General features: G+C 55.7%; 1 protein-coding gene across 2 annotated transcripts; it reads right to left on the bottom strand.

The window, feature by feature from the left end:
* Positions 1-3171: 3171 nt before the first annotated feature.
* On the bottom strand, positions 3172-21962 carry ZNF362 (zinc finger protein 362). Of its 2 annotated transcripts, XM_044671407.1 has the most exons (8): positions 21925-21962; positions 12194-12257; positions 11707-11953; positions 11308-11629; positions 8817-9041; positions 6418-6496; positions 6140-6298; positions 3172-5812 (listed from the first exon to the last, which is right to left on the bottom strand). In XM_044671407.1, exons 1-8 carry the CDS (start codon positions 21960-21962, stop codon positions 5696-5698), a joined length of 1251 nt encoding a protein of 416 aa, XP_044527342.1. In that variant the 3' UTR covers positions 3172-5695. The 2 variants fall into 2 exon arrangements, with proteins under 2 accessions (XP_044527342.1, XP_044527343.1); XM_044671408.1 differs by lacking the exon at positions 21925-21962 and having other exon boundaries at positions 12194-12268.
* Positions 21963-23302: the final 1340 nt, after the last annotated feature.

Raw genomic sequence — 23302 nt, 5'->3', positions numbered from 1 at the left:
GGAAGGAAGGAAGGAAGGAGGGAGGGAGGGTTGGAGGGAAGGAAGGAAGGAGGGAAGGAAGGAGGGAGGGAAGGAAGGAAGGAAGGAAGGAGGGAGGGAGGGAGGGAAGGAAGGAGGGAAAGAGAGGGAGGGAGGGAGGAAGGAAGGAATCTTCCTTCTGATGGCGCATCCCCAGTTCCTTCTGTAGACATTTCCAGGCTTTTCACCATCTTGGTTACTCTGTTCTGGGTGTTGGAGAACAACTGTGTGTATGGAAGCCATTGTGAGTTTGGGAAGCCATGGCTTAGGTAGGGGAGTCATAATGTATGTAAAAGTTAGTTTGTGGGCAAGTCATAGAAAGTGTGTTGTAGTGGTAAGGGTGAGAACTCATGGAATGGGAGGAGTGTGGGATGGGGTAGAGCCCTACTGTGTGTCTGGGGAGGAAAAGAGATCTGGAATATGTGAAAATGTGATCATAGAGAGTGAAATGTTCAGGGAAGCTCAAAAAGGGCCCCTCACTCCAAGATGTAGAACAGTTGGAGGGTTTGGGGCTGGGGGAGCGACAGAGGAAGTAACAGACAAGAAGCGGCTACAGTGGGGCAGTTTGGTAGCTCAGTGGATTGAGAGCCAGTGCCATAGATGAGGGGGTGGTGGTGGTGATCCTGGGATCAAATCTGGCCGGACACTTCCTAGCTGTGTCACCCTGGGCAAGTCATTTAACCCCACTCTGCCCAACCCTTAGTGCTCTTCTGCCTTGGAATCAATATACAGTAGTGATTCCAAGATGGAAGGTAAGAGTGTAAAAAAAGAAAAAGAAGTAGCCATAGAACAGAGGTCAGAGATGCTGAAACTCAGGACCAGCAATGTGGCAGCAGATTTCTCCCTCCCAGACTGGCCAAGGAATCCACTCCCCTGGGTCGGAACTGCATCAGTTGCCCTCGCAGAGGATGGAGGTGTCTGCCAGCAAGGAGATAGCCAGGGCTAAGTTCCACTCCTAAGGCTTCCCCTGAGATCCTGAGTCCATTCCAATCCTGAGACAATTTTCCATGCCACTCATTCTTTCCTCATTTTTGCCTCCTTTGGGGAGTTAAGAATGGGCCGTCATTTTTTGCCTACCTGAAGAGACTGGGAAATGGAGAGTTAAATATACTCATCTATACAGACTCCTGCGTCCAAGCCCATTCTGGGTCTGGGCTCAGAACAGTTTGCCTGAAGCCAATCAGTAGCTATTGTTTTATGATGTCTTGTTTTCTTGTCATTATGTACTATTTCTGTGCCTATCATTTATTTCTATGCCAAGAGTGAAAAACAACCGTAGAAGGCATTCAAGCATGTGTGTGTCTGCTTGTGGGGAGAGCTGATCCGTTAGTGCAAGGTCCAAAAGCAGGCGGCGGCACCAATGAGTGGGGGCTCAGAGATGGGTGATGAGCTTCCTCACAGAAGGTACTATGTAAATGTTAACTAACATTATTGTTCCTAGTCATGGATGAGATCCACAAATTCCTGCATCCTTCGGAAACAAATCAGGGCCACCCTGAAAAGAGGAATGGGCAGAACGGAGTCGGGGAAGCGTAAAGAACAAGACAGAATTTGCGATCCCAGGAGGAATCAGGCACATTGTGAGGATGAGTCCGGGGGCTCCCAGTTGAGTATTTGGACTAGATGGCCTCTGAGGCCCTTTATCACCCCAGGGTGCCTTTGTTCTCTGACACCCCAGTGGGAGAGCCCTGGTTCATAAATAAGAGTTAAAAGGGATCCTATAGAACCATCCAGTTCAACCTCCTTATCATGCAGATGAAGAAATAGGCCCAAAGGTTGAGGGGATAAAGCAGAGGTAGGACTGGACACGAGCTGCCACATTTGGTTTGGGAGCCGTGGCATTTGTGGGGAGCCGTGAGAATGGGTGGGAGAGACCTCAGGACGTGGACCCTACCCTGGCAGTTGGCTCCTTCTACTTTTCTTCCTTGCATGGAGGTCTAAACTAGAGGGAGAAAAGGTGGGGGGAGAAAAGCCTGATTTCTTGCCCTCCTCTTCCCCTGGCCATTCCATCCGACTAATGGTTTAGCAAACATTAGGCACCTATAGCATACCAGGCCCCAAACTTCTGTATTTCCATCCAGAAAGTGAAAGCAAATTGTAGGAGGAAGATCCAGGGTCTGAGGCCAGAATGGAGCTCCTCCCTGTGTCTTCCCAGCTTGGCTGAGTAGGGAGGTGGGGTGGCTGCTGGGGTCCTTGGAGAGTCTGGATTGGGCTGTTTGGCACTGGGAGGGGACTACCTAGACAGTGGCTCTGTTTGGAGGGGAAGAGGGAGATCTAGAGCTAGACTCCTGCCTCTGAGCTGGTCTCTTTCCTTAGGGACTCCTCCCTGTTGCTATTGGGGCTGCCCTCGATCCCCATCCCAGGAGTCCAGTCTGCTCTCCCATCCTGGCACTGACTTGTCCTCTCTTGGCCCAGGATCCAAGGCTGAGGTCACTATCAATGTTGGGAAATCAGAGAAATGACAGAATGTGAGCTTTTCCTTGTCTAGATAAGGTCCAGAAGAGTGCAGGACCTGGACCAAAAGGTAGTAGCTACTCTGCCCTGTGGCTAACACTTACCAGTGATAATTCTTTACAAAGTACTTTATTGGGGGCAACTAGGTGGTTCAGTGGATAGAGAACAAGAAGTCCTGGGTTCAAATATGGCCTCAGACACTTCCTAGCCGTGTGACCTTGGGCAAGTCACTTAATCCTCATTGCCTATCCCTGACCACTCTTCCCCTTGAAACCAGATACACTGAAGGTAAGTACCTTATAAATACCCACTAATTTGAGCTTCACAATGAGTGAGGTGCTACTATTCTCTTGTTCTACAGGTAAAGAAAAAGACTAAAAGGTTAAGTGACTCATCCATGAGTCAGCTTGAGCCCAGAGCTTGACTTCTCTTCCTGCCATCTGCTTGAGAACACTCAGCCCTCGATTCTCCTGGCTCATGGGGAAGCCGGGCCCAGGAAGGGTCTCTGAGCCCTGGTCTTCTCAGGCCTAGGTTGGCAGAGCGCTGATTTCAGGAGGTGCCTGCCCTCATGACAACCTCAGGTCTGATAGCCTTGAGCCGGGAGAACCATTAGTCACTGGGGAAGAGGGGGGTAAAGGAGGGATCCCAACCTCCCTCATCTGCCCAGCTGCCCACAGACCACACCAGGACACCTGCAGCTCCCAGTCGTAGTACAGTTTTATTTTTCACAACAGAGAAATACAAAGAGCATGGGGCTTTTAATTTTTTCATTAGTTTTTTTCCCCACATTTTGCTTTTTAAAAAAATGTTCTTTTTAACATAATGCAAACTTTCCCTTCTGAGGTCCCACCTCCTTGGCCCTGCAACGCCAGGTCCCAAAAGTGGACAAAAGAATGAAACATCTGGAACCGTTCTTCTTTCTTAGTAAGGGAACTAGATCTAAATTCGGTGGCCTGGAGGTTCCATAGACAAAAGAAAAGGGGGTGTTAACAGGTGTGTCAGAGCGTATTTACAGGGTATTAACATGCTGACAAAAAGGCTACAATACTGAGTTATCATACAACATCGAAGGGTCAGAAACAAGGGAAAAGAACCCAGTGAAAAATACGTGGAACCAAAGGGCATCAAACAGCTGGTCAAACAATGACATTGTTAAGGCTTAAAAAGTGTATAAAAATAACACAGTTAATATTCAGAACGGAACTTAAGGATACAGAAGATATAGATGAGTTTTTGTCTAGGTTTTTTTTTTTTTTCCTTTCTGGTGAGGGGGTTGTTGGGGCTTCTCCGGGCTCTGTACATGGATCATATATACATGGGGAGACACGAATGGCTTTCAGATCAGGGTGGGGGTGCTGGGGCTGGCTGCCAGGCCTCTGACTGGCCGCTTTCCTCAGTGCCCCTTCACTCCTGAGGGACCCTGCAGGGATGGAGGTTTGGGGATGGGGTGAAGGAGTTCTCTGGCCTGGGCTTTAGCACAGGGTGATAAGTGCCATCATTATTGGGTTGGGTAAGAGGAGGTGACTCAGAATTCTTCTCTCATTTGCCTCAGGCTGGGGCAGGTGAGTGTCTGAGGTCCCAGAGCCAGTCCCTTCCAACCCCCCTAGGCAGGCCCAGCCTTTTCCCCCTGTTGGTCCCCAACAGACTGAGGCCCCTCACAGCTTGTTCTCTCAAAGCCTCCTTGGTACTGAGGACTTGGGGGGGGGGAGTGGAAGGTCCCCAGGCCTGAATTTCTCCAGCACCTGTCAGGGTCAGAGAACCTAGGGGGAAGAGTCCACTCCCCATTTTGCAATATGGCCCCTGGCCACTGGATTGGTGAGCTTTCAGGGACTTGGCCTGGCCTGGCTGCCTATGCCTCACCCTGGCATGGAAGACACACAAACATCCTCTCCAAAGTTAGGGCTCTGTTCCCCAGCCTGGGGGGGGGTCCAGTGCTTTCCCAGGGTGGAGGATGGGTATAGTTCCAGGGAAGGTGGACTCAGTGGGTCCCCAACATAGAGGAGAGGGTATGTGACTGGGCAGGAGATCAGGGAGGTTCCACAGTCCTACTCCAGGGTGTGTGTGTGGGGTCTTGCCTAGGGTCCCCGCCTTGTTCTGACACCAGTCAATTGGCCTGCCCCCCACCCCACCAGGCCCTGGTCCCAGCCCCAGCCCAGAGCAGACAGGAATGTCAGGAGAGGTAGAGGAAGATTCTCATCCTAGCCAGCACTGGAGGTAGACTGGGGCCTTCTCTACTGGAGTCTCAGAGGAGTCACAGGGCCCAGGGAGCACCATTGTCAGACAGAGGGGAGAGAGGATGACCCTCACTCAGCCCCACACAGAAGGGGGCTTGAGCCCTTTCCCCTGCCCCCCTCCGCTTCAGGAGGGTCACTCTTAGGACCAGGCAGAGGAGGCCAAATCCCCCTCTCAGTCTCCTATGGCCACCTCTCGCCTAGCCTCCCCTCCCAAAGCCCCAAATGGAAGCCCCAGAGGTGTCGGGGTGCTCAAGGAGGACCGAGCTAGGGCCCTGCCTGGGCCATGGGCCTTTGGGATCAGGGGGGCGCAAGACTGGGAACCTGCATTTGGGCCCCGAGTCCAGCCCCACTCCCCCTAGCTGCCAGACCCTCCTTGCCCCGGCTCCTGGCCCTAGACTCTGGAGTCCAGCCCATTCAGAGGCTACAGGTGTCCCTTGGGTCCATGGGGGGCCCTGGGGCACTTCCGTGAGGTCTCTGCCATCTCCCCTGCTCCCCTGGGCATGGCCCAGCGGAAGGAAGGCGGGAGGCCCCCACCCCGTGGTTCTCCGTGTCCATCTGTCCAATTTTCCTTTTGATTTTTCCATTTTAGCAGCACCAACTTCTTGGCCAATAAATATTTTTTGTTGTTATTTTTTAAAAAGGAAGCAGAAAGAAGAGAAAACAAAGAAAAACCAACCCAATGAAGGGAGGGGATGAACTAAAGACAACCCAACAGAGAGAGGTTCAAAGTGCTCTGAAATCGTCTTTGGATGTCACCAAACTGTCCAAAATCCCCCTGCGGCCTTTGCCGCCGCAGCCGGCCAGGCTCCTGGGCTGGGGAACTCTTCCGAGCCTCATAGCAGTTAATTGGACTGAACTGAACTCGCGCTCCTTCCTGGAGCCGGCCCGGGGCGGGGTAGCTCGGGGTGGGGTGTTCTGATTGGTGGTTTCTGTGCCCCGCCTGGGGAGGCTGGGGGGCGGGGACACGCAGAGCGGAGGGGGCCCTGGGTTCAGATGAGCGAGATCCGCACAGGGATGCCGGGAGACTCCGTCCTTTGGGGTGAATGGTGGGTGACCAGGTGCTCCACCACAGTGTGTTTGGACATGTGCTTCATCAAATACGTCTCCTGGGGGGAGAGAGGGAGAGAGGGGAGGGGGCTGGCTGAAAGTCCGGGGTGGGAGGGCTCGCCAACGAGCGCCCTGACCGCCGGGCACCACCCTGTGGCCACCGCCGGCAACTGCACCTTCCCTCGCATCCCGCACCTGAAAAGGCCCCCTCTTCCCCCAGGCACCGGGCGGCTACCCAGCCTCGGCTAGGCTAGAACAGAGGGCCGCGGCCCGCTGCTCTTGAAGTCTCTGCTTCCTAGGACAGAGTCCAGCCCTAGTTCAGTCCCTGCAGCCCAGCTCCAGGGCGCCCATCCCCGCCTTCTGGCCCTGCCCCAGGCCCCGCTCACCGAGGTGTAGGCACGCCCGCACATGCTGCAGCAGTAGGCCTTGGCGTGTTTGATGGCATGGGCGGAGAGGTGGATCTGCAGGGACGCGGAGTCTGTGTATGCCCGGTAACAGTTCGGACACTTGTACGGTTTATCTTTATTGTGCTGTCGCTGGTGAGACTGGGGGGAAGGCGAAAGCTTGGTGAAGGCCCCGCCCCCAAGCCTCCCGGGCCCCGCCCCCCGAGTCCTCGGATGCCTCCCCCTCCCCTCCCCAGGGCACCACGGCAGGGGGCGCTGACCTGGAGGTTGGAGAGCTGGGTAAAAGCCTTTTCACAGCCGGGATGTGGGCACTTGTAGGGTCTGTCTCCAGTGTGAATTCTGCAATGGCACCCCGGGCACAGAATGAGGCGGGCGCAGGGTACTGGCAGGCCCCAGGGGAGCGGGCCCCCAAATCTTCGAGCCATCCCCTCTCCCAAAGGCCCCGGGAAGGAAGCGGCTGTCCGCCCTCAGTCTTCTGCTCATCTCACCCATCTCACCCATCTCACCAGCCGGCTCAGGTTTTTAAGTGCTCCAAGACTAAATGAGAGGGGCAGCTCCGTGGAGAGAGGTCCTCAGTTCAAATGTGGCCTGACACTTCCTAGCTGGGTGCCCCGGGCAAGTCACTTAAACCTCATTGCCTAGCCCTGAGACTCTTCTGCCTGGGATACTTACTATTCAATCTAAGGCATAAGATAAGAGTTTTTAAAAAAAAAAAAAAGATTGAATTAGAGATTTCCTTTACAATCCACTAAGACCCTGGGGTCTTTTTCTAAGGCACCAGCCATCCCTAGAAATCTTATCTTTGGTTTTTCCATTTCAAAACTGAGAGAGCTCTGCTTGGTTTGTTTCTGGCCAAATATTTCTGGATGTGGATTCTAGCTTCTGGTATGTGCCTCAAGTGTAGTCCCCAGTAGGATCCTGAACAATATGGTGGCGGTCCCCAACTACCCATGGGGACTCTCCATTCCTTTATTCGTCCAGCTTTTCTGATTCTTGACTATTCTTCTGTACATTTTCTAAGTGACTTCCTGACACCTGAGGGTGACTCTCCAACCGGCAGAGGTGCCCCATGACCTAACCCTTATTCTCTCACTTCAAGGATGAGCATTTTTGCAAAGGAGAAGATGATTCAAAGTGGGAGAGTGCCGGCCATGTGTCCCATCTCCTCACCATGCACCGGGCCCCTCCGAGGTTCTTGTGGGCTAGCTTGTGAGGGCTCGATGTTTGATGAGACATGCTGGACAGTTTCCCCTTAGCCTGGGGGACTCTTTCCTTCCCCCCCTTCCTTGCTTTATTTCCTTCCTACCCTCTTTTATTTCCTTCCTTTCTCCCTTTCTCCCCTTCTTCCTTCCTTCCTTCCAGGGTGTTTTAAAGTCCATAATCACAGAATCTCAGAGTTGGAAGGGCACCACAAGTGGCCCCTCTCCCATAGATGCTATCTGGCCATTTAGTGAAGGGGAGATCACTACCTCCTGAGTAAGGCCATTCCTTCTACCTCCCACTCCTCTACATACTCTTCCATTCAGTGGCACGGCCCCCTGGCTGTTCCACCAACAGAAGTCTCCATCTCTCTGCTCTGGCTGACCCCGTGCCTGGGGTGCTCCCTACTGAGCTCCCTAAAGTCTCCTAAAATCCACCTTCTCCAGGAAGCCCTCCTCAATCCCCTTAGTTCTGCTGCTCAGTTCTGGTCACTGTTTCCCATCTATCCTGTCTATGGCTTGTTTTGCATATTGCCCATTATTAGGTGAGCTGCCATTTCCACAACTCGACACCCCACTGGATGGGGGTTGTATGCCAGCTACATGGGTTGTGGGCCCCCCTGAGACCCAAAGGACACTTTTGCAAGCTTATATGGACTCAAGGCCTCCTCTGCTATAATAGCCCCTGGGGAAGGAGGCCGAGGCTCCTGGGTAGAGAATCAACCAGGCCTCCTTCTTTCTCCATGTATTAAAATGGGAGGAAAACATAATTGGCAATAAATAGATGAATAAAATTTAAAAAATAACCCTTATTGCCCTGGGGAGAAACAGTAGTTAAAAAAAAAAAAAAAAAAAAGGTGACAGATCCCTAGTCTGTGAAACTGGGTTCAAGTGCTGGCTCTGTCTGTGTAATAGAGGATGCAGATAGTCTGGGCTCTCCCAAGTCTGGATGAGGGGGCCTCTTGGGTCTTTCAGGCCCACGTGTGAAGATGTCCCAGCATAGCAGGTGAGCAAAAGGCCCAGGACAGGAGAGGCCCCAGACAGGAGAGGCTGGGCAGTTGCTTCTTAAATGGGCCCCAGGGAAAGGGCTCACCCTGGAGGGAGGCACTGCCCTCGGCACCTCTGCCATCTAGCCCGCCTGGGCCTCAGCCATCCCCCCTCTGCGATGGGCCTGAAGGGCAGGGGGAGGCTCCAGCCTGATGGTGGGTGGAGGGTGCTCTGTAAACCTGGGGCCATGACAGAAGGGTCGGCCATCACGGAGGGGCAGCAGCCCAGCGAGGCCCACGTCCCCCTCTGGGGACAGACGGGCCCAAGGGCTGAGGATTCTAGGAGTAGCGTTCAGGCCCTCACGCCTCCTCCGAGGGCCTCACTCCTACAGATGAGGAAACTGAGGCACGGGCCTCCAGAGCCCCCCTTGGGGCTGGGCGCTGTCTCCCTCTGCCCCCCCAGCATTCCCTCACCTGGTGTGCTGCTGGAGGTGGGAGAGCTGGCGGAAGGACTTCTCACAGTAGGAGCAGTGATAGGGCTTGACGCCCAGGTGGATGCGCAGGTGCTGGGCCAGGTAGGAGGCGTTGGCAAAGGACTTGGAGCAGTGCGGGCACTTGTGCGGCTTCGCCTCTGTGTGCGACTTGGAGTGGATCTGCATCTCGGACTTGGTGAAGAAGGTCAAGGGGCAGACCTTACACCTGGGGACATGGGAGACAGGCCGTGAGAGCGCCCCGCTGCGCCCGCTCACATGGCCGACAGGGCGCCCTGCTATGCCCGCTCACATGGCCGACAGGGCGCCCTGCTATGCCCGCTCACGTGGCCGACAGGGTGCCCCGCTGCGCCCGCTCACGTGGCCGGCAGAGCACCCTCCTGTGCCCGCTCACATACCTGGCAGGGGCTCCGCTGCGCCCGCTCACGCGGCTGGCAGGGCGCCCTGCTGTGCCCGCTCACATACCTGGTAGAGCACCCCGCTGTGCCAGCTCATGTGGCCGGCAGGGCGCCCCACTGCGTCCGTTCATGTGGCCAGCAGGGCGCCCCAATGCGCCCACTCATATGGCCGGCAGGGCACCCCGCTGCACCCACTCATGCACCCTACAGCCAATGCCCCACTTCCTTCCCTCCACTCCGGGCATTTCTGGCTGCCCCCAGACTGGACCGTTCTCCCTCTCCCTCCTTCCTGCTTCCTGCCTGTCCCCCCAAGTGCCTGCACCTTCCCCCTCACACGGTGTCACCCCTTCATCGCACCGGCCTGCGGGCAGAGCCCACTTCTGTCTGCACCCCCAGCACGGGGCATGGTGCCCAGCACGCAGCTGTCACTTAATGCATGCTGATGGCCAGGGGAGGAGGCGGAGCCTCAGGCCTCGGGAGCCCTCTAAGCAAAGGTCAGGTGACTGCTCCTAGAGCAGATTCTGGGGATCAGACTGGACCCTCTCTGGGGTTCAGGTGCCGGGCTTCACTGCGGATACAAGGAGTCAGGAGGTGAGGGCATGAAGTGGGGAGAGCACCGGCCTCACCCCTCCTCTGGTCTCCCAAACTGATACTTCTGGTGCCACTGCCCGGGGCCTTGGAGCCCCCCAGAGCCCTGGCACCATCCCGGACTGGCTTGCAGGGACAGGCAGGCCCCCACCTGACTTTCAGGCCAATTCAGTGGGATGCTCACACAGCCACTAAACTTCTGGGATGCAAAGGTCAACAGGCCTCCCCGCGCTGCCCCCCACGGCTGCTCTTTTTGCCCCTGGGGCTGAGCACAACCGGCTTCATCACATGGAGGGCAGGTAGCTGGCTCCCGGGCAGAGCTGGGCCTGGAGTCAAGCGGCCTCAGACACCTCCAAGCCAGTCACCCAGCTGTGCCTTAATCCCCGGGACGAGGAGGCCACCAAGCAGGCCGGGGTCTCTGTGAGAGCCCCATGGGGTCCCTGAGTCAGACACGTCCATCCCTTCCTCTACTCCAGAATCAAAGCTCCTGTTCCCTTTGGGGGGTCCCTTCCCACACTGCCATCCTAGCTCCCCAGCCAGGCTCCTACTTGCCCCTGCAGCCCGGCCTTCCATGGGCCTCCTCTGGGAGGCCGGGGCCCTCCGCTCCTCCCAGCCCAGGCTTCTCTCTCCCCCCCTGCCCTTCTTCTACCCAGCCAGTCCCGGCACTCCACTAGCTCCTACCCTGAGCCGAGCACTGCGCCCCCTCTGGCTCGGTGACCGATGGCCACGGAGGACCCTTTAGGGATGCCTGGCTGTCCGTCCCAGGACCCCGGCCGAGAGCTGGGAGCCCCCGTGTTAGAGAGGACGGGGCGGGAAAGGCGTTGGCCCAAGGCTACATGGACAGTGTCTGAGGAAGGATCTGCACGCGGGGCCTCTGACTCCACACCCTTTTCCACCCCATGGGCCCTCCTCTGCCCTCCCTCCCGTGGCCCCAGCGGTCACTCTTACACAGACGATGTCCAGAGGGGCCGCCCCCACCCCAGCTCTGCCCCGAAGGCCCCTGTGGCCTCAGACAAGGCCCGGCTGGAAGGAGGGCCGAGGTCTGGGGGCTGGACACGGGCCTCCCTGGCAGGCAGTCTCCCAGCCAGAGGCCCCTCTGTCCTCACCTGCCCCCGGACCCTGATGGAACCTCCTCACGTGAAGGGGGAGCCCGGCTCTGGGGGAAACGTGGCTCCCCACGGGGTTCACGAGGGAGCAGGGGTGGCTCTGGGGGAAACGTGGCTCCCCACAGGGGCTCATGAGGGAGCAGGGGTGGCTCTGGGGGAAATGGGGCTCCCTATGGGGCTCACGAGGGAGCAGGGGTGGCTCTGGGGGAAACGTGGCTCCCCACAGGGGCTCATGAGGGAGCAGGGGTGGCTCTGGGCTAGCAGGACAGCCGCATCCTCAGAGACATCCCGGTTGGGAAGCCTGGCCCAGCTCTGCCTCCACCCATCCAGCCTCACTCTATGGGGCACCCGGGGGCAGAAGAGGGGGGTTGGGGGTCCCCACCTGTACGTCTTCCCCTCTTTGGCGGTCTCTCCCGAGGCCAGGATGGGGTACGGCACCACGAGGACGGGCGGCCCCGAGGGGTTTTCGGCCTTGATCTTCTTGCGGCCCCTCTCTGTTTTGGGGGCTCCCAGCAGGCTGTGGCCCTGAATTGTCTTGATGGAGTCCAGGATGGGGGGGCTGGTGATCCCTGAGATGAGGGTGGGGGAGGAGGCGATGAGGCGGCTCTGGCTGGTGGAGGTGGGTGTCGAGGGGGTGCTGGTCCCTGTGCCGGTGCTGGACTCGGAGGTGCTGACCGCAGGGGCCCGGGAGGACAGCCCCAGCCCTGTGAAAGGAGACAGAGAAGGAGCTCAGGCCCCGGCCCCTACCCTGGTCCCCTGCCCCCGCCGGGCCCCCCCTTACCTGTGACGGTGCTGGTGGCGGGCCGGGCGTGCAGGGCCACGTCGGGCTGGGGCACGGCCTGCGGGTGCAGCCCCGGCACCTGCTGCAGCTTAGGCAAGGACATGATGGACTGGCTGCTCTCGGCCGGGGACGGGGGAACCAGCAGGGGCTGCTGCGAGGAGACGGACGTGGGCGGCAGGTGTGGGGGCCGGATCTTCTCTGCCATCAGCTGCTCCTTGATTTTGTTGATCAATACCAAGTTGTCCAGCTGGAAAGGAGGGCAAGAGGGCTGAGGGGGAGCCCCCAGCCCACTCTAGACCCTCTCCCGTGCCCTACCAGTGTCCCCCCCGGGGCCAGGCTTGGGGTTCTGGTGGCTTTGTCTGCTTGTCCTGTGGCCCGGGCCCAAGGTGAGCCCCCTCCCTCCAGCGGGCCACAGCCAGTGCCCCAGACTGCTAGGTGGGTGTGAAGCCAGCTGGAGTAGGGGCGGGAGGAGGAGAAAAGCTCTTACCTGGCTGGGCATGGTGGGAGGAGGGGGCCAGAAGTAGGGGTTGTTAAAACGAGGTTCGGCCATCCTGCAGGGAGAGAGAGACTGTCACGGGGAAGAGACCCGCCCCACTGGCCCAACTCCCTCCCAGGGTGCCTCAGCAGCCCCAATGGAGGGAGCCACCCCCAGCCTCCCAGGCCTCTTCGGCTCTCCAGAAACAGGCTCCAGGGAGCTAAAGGGATGTCCTTCCAGGTCTGTGGGAGTCTACACCCCAGGGCAGACCCCAGCGACTGCTCCCCAGGGGCTGCTGGAGGATGCCACGCTGAATGGGCCTGGCCTCTTCAGCATCTGGTCCCAGCTGGTCCCCAGGGGCTGAGGCCGCCATCAGCCCTCCATCCCTGAGGAGATCCAGGCCCCAGGCATCTCCTGCCCGGATGACACGTTTCCAGGACCGTCTGGGGGCCTTCGGCAAGCAGGAGACCCATCGCCACGGTGCCAGGGAGCCGAGCTCTCCACCCACGAATGACCACACGGCCGCACTACATCTTAACACGGTCAGTGATGAGTCACCCAAAGTGCCCCTTCCCTCATCTGCCTCCACAGCGTACCCCAGCACCCAGGAAACACCCAACAGGAGAAAGGCTGGGGTTACACCCAAGCCTGTGGGGCCTCCCCTGAGGAATTGAGCCCGCAGGGACCCCACCAATGGGACGGGCGAGCTCACCGGGAGCCCCTTCCTCCCTTCGAGCTCACAGCCCTGGCCTGACAGGCCTTGGGCAGCTCTGGGTGTGAATCATTTCTTTGACCTTAGAGTGTATCGGGTCTGCCCTGTGCTTGGCACTGAGGGGCAACCGGAGAAAGTAAGTCTCATGTGCTTCTGTGGAGGTGGCCAGGTTCAAGTCCCACCTCTGACCCTCACTAGCTGGGTGAGCTTGGACAAGCCACTTTCTTTTCCCGGACCTCAATTCCCTCATCTGTAAAATGGAGACAGTAAGACACTGTGCTAGTTCCCTCCCTCTCAAGAGTACCCTGATGGTCACATGAAAAAGTGAGTGAAAAAGCGGGTGATGAACTACCCTGAGCTCAGAGCTTTGGGTGCCGGGACGTGGCTACCCCCCCAATGTCAGGAATCCTGGGCTGCCCAGGCCAGGCCCGGAAGGGGTCTGAGAACCTGGGATGGTGGAATGCCAGACATGAGAATGTGGAACGTCAGGCCTGGAAGGGACCTTTCCACACACTGTTGGACCCTGGAGCCTCAGAACATAATCTGTGAGAGCCGGAGGAGCCCTCACTAGAAAACAGAACATGGTCGTCGGAAGGGACCTCAGAGCATCGAACATCAGGGCTAGAAGGTGCCCCTGTCTGAGCTCTCCCTGGACAGGAGATGCTGAGGCTCAGGGAGGAGAGGGGGTCTGGCCAGCTCCTCATCACAGCTCCCTCACTGTCCCCGAGGGCCGTCCAACCCTGCTGCCCACATCAGGTTCCCACACGCCCTGCTCAGAAACTCGTACCCGCCTGAAGGGCTACCAAGGGGGAAGCAGAGCTGATTAAAGTCCTTCTGCTCGATCCCGGCCCATGAGTGGGGAAGAATGGACCCCGCCACCAACACGGACAAAGGCCTGTTTGTGACGCTGGAGAAGACAGAAGCACGACTACGAAGACAGGGTTCCCGACCTCCCTGAGCCGAAAGTCTGGCTGGGGAGAGGAGATTTTGATGCATGAACCAAGACGGGCAGCTGGGTGGCTCAGTGGATAGAGAACCAGGCCCAGAGATGGGAAGTCTTGGGTTCAAATATGGCCCTAGACATTTCCTAGCTGTGTGACCCTGGGCAAGTCCCTTAACCCCCACTGCTTAGCCTTTACCACTCTTCTGCCTTGGAACTATACTTGGCATCAATTCTATGACAGAAGTCGAGGGGTTTAAGAAAACCAAACAAGTGCAAGAAGATACAACACAATAATAACAGCATGAGTGAATGGAAAGAGCCCCAGGCTCAGGGCAGGAAGCCTGAGATCTAAGCTGATATTCTTAGTGATTTTAGGAAAGATCACACAGTTTAGAGCTAGGCCATCAAGTTCAAATCCCTTATTTGGCAAATGAGGAAACTGAGGCCCTCAGAAAGGCACCTGACCTGCCTCTGGTCACCTAGAACAGGATTGGAACTCAGGCCCTTTAACTTCTCTCCAGCCCTCGGTTTCCCCAGATGTAAAGTGGTAATAACAATAATTTCTGTTTCATTTATCTGCCAGGCATGGTCCAAGAATCAGAGATATGTGAAATGCCACAAGAGAAAGAGCCGTCAGGCAATCTGAGGCAGGAAGGAGGTAGGCCTGCTTCAGGGAAGGCCAGCTTCCGAGGCTCTGCCACAACTCCATATTCTGGTGCTTTGTTCAATGTACCTGGGTGAAAGTGGGGGGTCAAGTCACGGTGCTTCAGCCATTCCCTCCACAGCTGGAGAAAGCCCTGGTGCTATCTATCCCTCAAGTCCCAAGGGCCCTAGAGGTCGGGTCCTCTGAGTCTCCAGCCTGGGCACCTGGATGGGTATCAGCCGGAGGATATCTCCCCAGAAGTAGGATTTAGAACTGGAAAAAGAGGAGATGATCTGGACCAACTGCCTTCATTCTACAGATGAAAAGCTGCCCCAGACAAGGGGACAGACTTGCCTCAGCTACTTCCTAGTCACACCAAGACCCTAAAGTTGAGGGTCTTTCCCCCAAGCAGCAGGACAGAGGGCCCCGGAGGAGATGAGACACATCCTCTTTCATCAGCAAGTCCCTGAGTCAGATGGGTAATGCTGTGCAAACTCAGAAAACGGACAAGGACAGTGGAGGGGGTGCACATGGGGCGAAGAGCTGGGAGACAGCATAGAAGGCAGCTGGTCAAACTCCTCATTTTATGGAAGGGTCACATAGGAAACCTGGTGGCAGAGATCTAAGTCAAGCCCAGGTCCTCTCAGTCCAAAATCCAGCCCCTTTCACCATCTTCCTCTCCTCCTGGCATGTGAAGCTTTCCCTGATTCCATGCTGAAAGGGCTCTGTCCCTCCTCATGGCATCCTAGGGTACCTTCTCTGCCTCCATCACCCCTGCCTCCTATCACAGGCAGCTCAGCTGTCACATCCTTCTTCCAACTCTGAGTAGAATAGAAGGATCTTGAGGGTCAGAACTGTCACTGACCCCCCATGGCCCATGTTTCCTAAATGAGAGTTCCTGGCACATAGCAGGCATTTAATAAAGTCTTACGGAATCGATGGATAAACATTTATTAGGCACCTACTCTGTGCTAGGCACATCAGGGAAACAAGAGGACAAAGATGGTCCTTGCTCTCAAGCAACTTCAAATCTGAGGGAGACCTCAACGCAGAGGCTGTTTTTTTCACTCACTCTTTCCATCTCGAGGCAGGATAACAGAAGCCCCGGTGGGAGTCTTGGGGCACCCCTTCTGGCCAAAGCAGCTTCAACTCCCTGGGACACTGGAGGGAGCCATGGATGGCCATCAGAAGAGCCTCTCCAGCTTTCTTTTCCCTCTAAACTCCATCTGTTAATTACATCCAATTTATCCTCTATAGAGCTTGTGGTCCATAGATTGAGAGCTTCCTGAGGACAGGGCCTATCTTTTGCTTTTCTTAGGATTCCCAGCATTTAGCACAGTGCCTGGCATTGAGCAGAAGGTGCTTAGGAAATGTTTATTGACTTCCCTGCTTCTAGCAAAGGGCAGAACAAAGGCTGGCTCCCCATCCCTGCATCCTGACTTTGATGAGAAGCAAGCCTGGGAGAAGAGCTCGCCAGCTGCCTGAGCTTGGACCAGGACCCACCAAGGCTTCCAGGGTTCAGTCAGTCCTGACCCTGAGACACAGAATGCTAGAGCTGGAAAGTCTCAGTTTCCTCATCTATAAAACAAGAGCAAGGTTGGATTTGCTGGCCTCTTGGGTTTCTATGGTCTAATCTGGCCACTCTCTTTCCTAAAAGCCAACCAAACTACCAATCACCAACAAAAAGCCCCAAGGATCAGAAAAGACAAATGGCGTGTTTAGGGGCACACAGTCCAGGCTCCGTGAGGCCCCTGCTTCTTTAACTCATCCTGCCTCTTCTTCCCATTAGTCCAATGCAATGGGCCTCTGCCAAGGCCTTTGTCTCCTCTCCCTGGGACTGGCCCTCGATGGCTCCCGCTTCCTGTTTTGTCCCAGAGAGTACACACAGGATTTGTCGTCAAAGGGCCTGGAGTGAATGAATCTAGGCCCACGCTCCTTTATTTATAAAATGAAGAGGGTGGAAGTAGATGGGCACTGAGGCCTGTGAACACCGGTCTAAGCAGGGGATGGAAATGCTACAGACACAGGCTCTGCCTTGGAAGTCCAGTAGGAGGTGGAGGGGGGCGGGATAAAGCACAGACCACACAAAACCATGCCACAGGAAGGACCACCCCAAGCAAGAGGAGGCTGAGAAAGTGATTGCTTCTGGCTGGTGGCTGGATTGCTGAGGGGTTTCCCTGTGGAGGTGATGTTTGAGCTGGGCTTTGAAGGCTACCTCAGATTTTGGACTCTCTCTTCCTCCTCCTCTTCCTCCCTGATAGAGCCAACACGGCTCTGCTGCCCTGGGACACACACTCATGCCCACCTTCAAGGTCTGGATTTTTTGGCTGACACATAACGATGCTAATGCCCCGAGAGTCAGAGTGATCCCAAAGTGAGCCAGGGTGCATGGGGAGGCAGTGCATTTCCCCCTTATGAGAGGTCTTCAGACAGAAACATGGTGGCCACTATGGGTTTGGGATAATGGATATTGTTCTATAAGATCAAAGATTTTAGAGTTGGAAGTCATTTTACAGATGAGTAATGTGAGGCCCAAAGACATTAGATATGTCCAAGGTCACCAAGGTAGTGAGAGGACATTCAGGTGTTGCCAGTAGATGAGGTTCCTCCACTAAAATTTGGGGACTCCATGATCCCGCCTACATTGGTTGGGCTGAGGGGCTCCAAGAGCCTTCTTCCTGCTCTTCTACCAGCAGCTCACACAGCACCAGGAACAGTAAGCAAGGACCAAGGAAGTCCAAAGGCCAAATAAATAAGAAATTCAGCTCCCTAGACTCTGGCTCTCCTCTCTGGAACCCAGCCTGGAACCCAGAAGGATATTAATGAGGCCTCAGAGTAGCCCCCCAAAATGCCACCAAATCCATGCCTTCAACCCCCCCCCTCCTGTTTTCTCAAGGGAGAGCCCCTCTGGCATCAACCACCTATAGCCCAAGTGGCTGTGTTTTAGCACAGTTCTAGCAATTCTGGCCTTCTGGTCAGATGAGAAGCCAAAATGCAGAGGGAGAAAAGGAGCTGCTGCTATCAGACCCATTGATGGTGAGGGAGGAGACAGAAATACCATTAAAGGGGGCAGCTGGGTGGCTCAGTTGATTGAGAGCCAGACCCAGAGATGGGAGGTCCAGGGTTCAAATCTGACTTCAGACACTTCCAAGCTGTGTGACCCCTGGCAAGTCACTTAACCCTCATTGCCTAGCCCTTCCCACTCTTCTGTCTTGGAATCAATACACAGCATTGGTTCTAAGATGGAAGGTCCAGGGGTTAAATTTAAAAAAACACACACAAATTATTAAAATCAGGCATAAGCACAGCAAAGTAAGGGAGTTAGCACAGAGACAATAGAGGGGGAACAGCTCACTGCTATGGCTGGGTGTCTAATGGTGACTATGACTTATTGAGCAATATAGTTCCACTAGTCTCAATTATCCTGCTTTGAAGAGGGCAGATACAGCGCTGTCCATTGTGGAAAGACTTCCATCCAAAACTGAAAATGCTTGTGCTTCCAGGCCATTTATTCTAGAAGCCTTTAGGATAGTAGCAGTTAGAACCACAGAATCGAGGCATGTCAGAGCTCCTAGAAAAGGGGACGTAAAACCCAGAATGTCAGAGCTGGGAGGACTCTGAGAGCCCAGAATGTCAGAGCCTGAAGGATCCTTTAGAACTTGGGATATTAAAGCTGGAAGGGACCATAGAGAAAGAGAATATCAGATATGGGAAAGATCTTAGAACCCAGAATGTCAGAACCTGAAGGACCCTTAGAAAGAGGATGTCCAAGTTGGGAGTGACCTTAGACCCCAGATTGTGAGATCTGGGAGGGACTTCAGAATTGGAAGAGACCACAGGAATAATCTAGCCAACCCCTTCTCTTTACAAACTATGAGGACTGAAGGGGCTGACTCTTCCAGGTCATCCCTGATGCTTCTCCCTGTCACAAACACTGATTTCTCCTGATTTAAAAATACTAAGTGGCGTTGCACACGTGCCACTCTACCAAATGTGTACAACAGTCAGTAAATTAAAGTATTTGCCCTTGTAGAGCTTTGGGTGCTAGAATGAAAAAAATCTGTTATGACAAGGAAAAAAAGAAGGCTGAAGGAACCAGGTGTCATGGATCTCTGTCTGATAACTCCCTACACACATCTCTGCTGGCAGAGGCATGATAACAGCCTGGCTCTGGAGTCAGAATGCCTTGGTTTCCTGTCTGTTAAGGGGCTTGGCTTGGCTGGCTTATGAGGTCCTATCCAGCTTGAGATCTACAATCCTAAGCCCTTTTCTGGAGGGACAAGTCATTTTTCTTATCAAACCTCTAATTCCCCAAAAGCACAATAGGGGAAGCTTGGGCACAGAAGTGCCTGCTTGATAGCCAAAAAGTTCTCACAATTTCCAGAGGCCTCCTCTTCATCTCATTCATTCCTCACTGCTTGAAATGTCTTCCCTTTTCCAAATTTTGCCTAGCCTTTCATGTGAAAGGCAGTGCGGTGTGGGAGGCAGAGCTGGCCTCTGAGCCAGGAAGATCCGAGTTCATGTCCTGCTTTTGACACAACTCTCCAAGCTTGCAGCAGAGAAGGTGCCCACTGTCCCTAAGAGGAGCCTGTACCCATTAAAGACGAGGCCCTGTGCCTCCAGGACTCTTTGAGGTGATGCTTCCCTTCTCCCTAGTCTTCCTGACCTCCCTGTCCTCTGAGCTCCTCAAGGACCACAGGATTTCCCCAGTGAGGGAGTCTGCTTCAGAGTTCCTGATTGTGTCTGGTGTCTCTCATCTCCTGGGGTGAAATGTCAACTCACTGAGGACAGCCTGTCCCACAGCTCCTAGCTGTCCAGCCCTGGCCCTCCAAAGCTCCCAACCTGAAAGCACAAGCACCGACGGTCCTTTTACCCCAGGGCCCAGGGCCAGGACAGCTTTCCTTTCTGTCTTTGTATTTCCAGTCTCTAGCAGAGCTTCTTGTCTCCAGAGGGGAGCTCCTGGGACAAGGACCAAGAGCTTAATTGACTGTCATAGTCCCATCCAGGGTCAGATGTTCTAGGTTTGAAAACTGATGGTATTTGGAGAAGGAGCATGGTGTGGTGGATAGAGATCCAGGCTAGGGACCTTCGGGAAGTCCTGGGTTCAGATCCCACCTCTGCTACCATCTGGGCTCCCAAGCCACGTTCTCTATTCACTGCAAAGAAGGTGATGCCCAGCTCTGGCAGGGGAAGCCTCTTCCTCCTCCTCCTGATATTCCAATGAAATCCCAGGATCGGTTTCTATCAACCTCCTACCCTGCCCCTTTGACTGGGCCCTTCAGGGCCCCATTGGAAATTCCCTCATAAATGGCTATCCGATGAAGCCCCTGCCCTCAAGGTCTTTCTATTCTTTAGTGGTAAAAGAGGACACAGACACAGATAGATATGATACAAAGTCAGGTGTGATGGCAGCAGACATGGCCAGACCAGACCGCTTAGCACAGAGCTGGAGAAGGTGCTGGGAAAGCTGGAGGAGGGGGAGGACTTTTTCTGGGGGTGAGGGGGGCGTGGATCAGGGAAAGCTTCAGGGAGGAGATGGCCTGTGGGCTGGGCCTTGGAAGGGGTAGAGTTCAGAGAGAGGGACAGGAAGGAGAGTAACCGGCATTTCTGTGGGGCCAAGAGTCTGCAGAGCCGAGCTCCCGGGGGCAAATCTCCCTGTGGACCCCCTCAGAGCCCTGCACCACTCGCTGCATCTCCCCATGGGCCCAAGCCGTGCCGCAGAGGGCCTTCAAGGGCTGGAAGCCACGAGAGGTCTCTGCAGGGCTCAGGAGTGGCTGTGAGGGGGCCGGTGGGAGAGGCCATGGGAGAAACTGCTGGAGCGGAGAGGAAGGGGCAGGTGCAAGAAGGGCGACGAACCAAGTGCTCTGTGTCATGGAGGCCCTCGGACCCTCCTCAGAAGAATGAAAGCAAAAGTCAAAAAGAAACCAATTCTACTGAAATATGGTTTTTTTTTTTTAAATTTTAAACCCTTAACTTCTGTTTATTGACTTATAGGTGGAAGATTGGTAAGAGTAGGCAATGGGGGTCAAGTGACTTGCCCAGGGTCACACAGCTGGGAAGTGTCTGAGGCCGAATTTGAACCTAGGACCTCCTGTCTCTAGGCCTGGCTCTCAATCCACTGAGCTACCCAGCTGCCCCTGAAATATGTTTTTTTTAAAAAAGAAACTTCAGAGGCAGCTAGGGGGCCCAGTGGATAGAGAGCCAGGCCTGGAGCCAGGAGGTCCTGGGTTCAAATCCAATCTCGGACCCTGCCTAGCTGTGTGGCTTGGGCAAATCTTAACCCCCATTGCCCGGCTCTGACCGCTCTTCTGCCTTGGAACTGACATTTAGTATCGATTTAAGACAGAAGGTAAAGGTTAAAAAGACCCCAAACCCAAGTTCACACACCTCAGCCCTAAGAGTCCCCGATGGAGGGCTGAGTGTAAGAGCAGGGCGAGGGGCTGTCCAACCACCCTGTCGGGGCAGAAAGGGCGGAACTCGCCCAGGGTCACACACCAGGTTGTATCTGATTTGGACCCAGGTGCCTTCTCCACCACAAGCCTGGAGCCGAGAGGATGGAGACGTTACCAGTGGCCACAGCCGTGAGGAAAGACGAAAGAGGGCAGAGTGTGTCTGGGGAGCTGGAGAGCCAGGCTGGGGTGTGCATTAGCCGTACTCCACAGACGGGGAGACTGAGGCTCCAAGAGGTCATCTGCCCACAGGGAAGTGGGTGAGAGTCCTGAGGGGGCAGGGAGGAAGGGGCTGGGAACCATCTGGGGACCCAAGATGCCCCACAGGCTGGGGGCTCTTCCAGCACCAGGTCTGGGATCCCCTGGCTCTAGGAGCCATTCACAGCAGCCTCCCTCCGGGTCCCTCATTGGGGAGGCCCTTGTGATTCTAGATCCTGCACCCAGCGGGAAGATTCTAGGAGTGGGGGGGCCTGGGCCTGGGGAGGAGTGGAAGATTGGGGATGGCTTCCCAGAGAAGCCTGGGGGAGCCTGGGGGCAGGCAAAGTTGCAAAGAAGTGGGGAGCAGCCTGAGTGGAGGCAGAATGGGCCAGGTGTTGGGGGGCCGGCCAGAGGCGGCAGAGAGAGATGGAACAGCGCAGGAAGCCCCCCAGTAATGACTGCAGCAGAGGTGCGGAGCTCTGGGGAGGCAAGTTTCTGCCTTAAACACTGAACCCCTTCCAGGCTTGGCAAGGAGAAGAGCAGAACGGAGCCAAGGGGGGCCAGGCTGCCCTATGTTCCATGGCCCTGCCTTGAGGCCATCACTGGGCAGGCCCCCTCCTGGATCAGGGTTTCGGCTATTCCAGAAGCATCCGCACAGACACCAGGCAAGTACACGCAGGGATGCACACGGACACGAACATGCACACGTATGGGCAGGCACACATGCAGAAAGGACACACGGATACACCAACACACAGAGACACACACCGACATGCATGCATACAAACACAGACATACCGTGTGTGTGACAGACCCTTTTGCACAGATCTGACCATGTCACTCCTCTGTTCAAACTGGTTCCCTATGACCTACAGAATAAAGTACAAACCCCTTAGCTCGGCATTCAAGGCCCTCCACCATCTGGTGACCCTCGACGGACTCCCCTCCACTTCCTCAACACCCCTGCTAGGCCGGATGACCCCGGGGCCGCCCTGTCTTTGCTCGTGTTCTTTCCGCCAAGGGCACCCCCGCCTCGGCCCCCTCTATTTGTTGAGTTCCTTCCCGCTGTTGGAGGCCCGGCGTGGAGGCCGGCTCTCATGGGAAGCTTTCCCTCCGCCAAGCCGGAGCTGGGAACGGCCTTTCCCCCACTAGGAACGCGGGGGCCTGAATGACACCCCACGTCGGAATTGGGGAAAGAGAACAAGCTCTGTTCGGCAGGGCCCAAGTTCAAGGTTCTGAGGAGGCATCCGGAGGGAGGTGGGAGGTGGCCTGCGGCCATGGAGGAAAGCAAAGGGAATTAGAGGAAGAAGGAGAGCCAAGAATGAGCTCCGGGCACAGCAGCAGGGAGAGAGCGAGGAGCCTGGGGGCCCCCCAGAGGGCGGCGGTGGGGGAGGGGGACTGGGAAGGATGCGGGCTGCCCGAGAAGGGGCCGGGAGAAGGCCCTGAAGAGCCAACGGCTGAAGACCTCCCAAAGGTCCCAGAAACAGGGAGGCTGAGGGAGATGCGGAGGGAGACCATCGCTGCCTCTCCTGTGCCAGAGCAGAGGAGGAGAAAGAGGGAAGGCATCGGAGGAGAGTGCCTCCGCCTCTCAGAGGAGTCACATGGTATGAGGACCCCGAGGCGGGCCGGGAATTCACCAGGGGGTGACCTCCCCAACAGGCCGGGCCTAACCTCCCCGAGGGCAAGGTCTGCCCAGCTTCCCTCCCCCCCATAGATTGGGTCGGGGCTTTGCAGGGGAAGTCCAGACCTGTCCCAGGGCAGCGTGGATAAGGAAGGGGATAGAATCCCACTTGGGACATTTTTACTAGTTTTTGGTTCCCGGGGACTCCAGCCTCAGTTTCCCCATCTATAAAAAGGACACGATAATAGTCCCTGCCTCACAAGGTCCTACACATAAAGATCTTTGCTCACCTTAAAGTACTAATTTTCAGTCATGATAAATAATTAGTATTAATTAATGATAATGACTACAATTACACCAAAGGGCCTGTTCTATTTCCTGACCTCCCCAGGGGTGGCAGGAAAGCTGGGCCAGGAGGCGGGGCTCCGGCTGGGGAAGGGTCTCCTTCCCTGCCTCCCAGAAGAGGGCCCCCCTCAGCAACAGAATCCTGGGTGTCCCCCCCTCCCCAAGTGGTCAGGAAGTTCCAGACCCAGGGACGGCCTCACAGAGGCAGGC

This window comes from Gracilinanus agilis, chromosome 3, assembly GCF_016433145.1.
Source record: "Gracilinanus agilis isolate LMUSP501 chromosome 3, AgileGrace, whole genome shotgun sequence".
In the NCBI taxonomy this organism is placed as follows: domain Eukaryota; kingdom Metazoa; phylum Chordata; class Mammalia; order Didelphimorphia; family Didelphidae; genus Gracilinanus; species Gracilinanus agilis.
The sequence above is the reverse complement of the archived record's forward strand: the minus strand, read 5'-3'. Positions and strand labels throughout refer to the sequence as shown.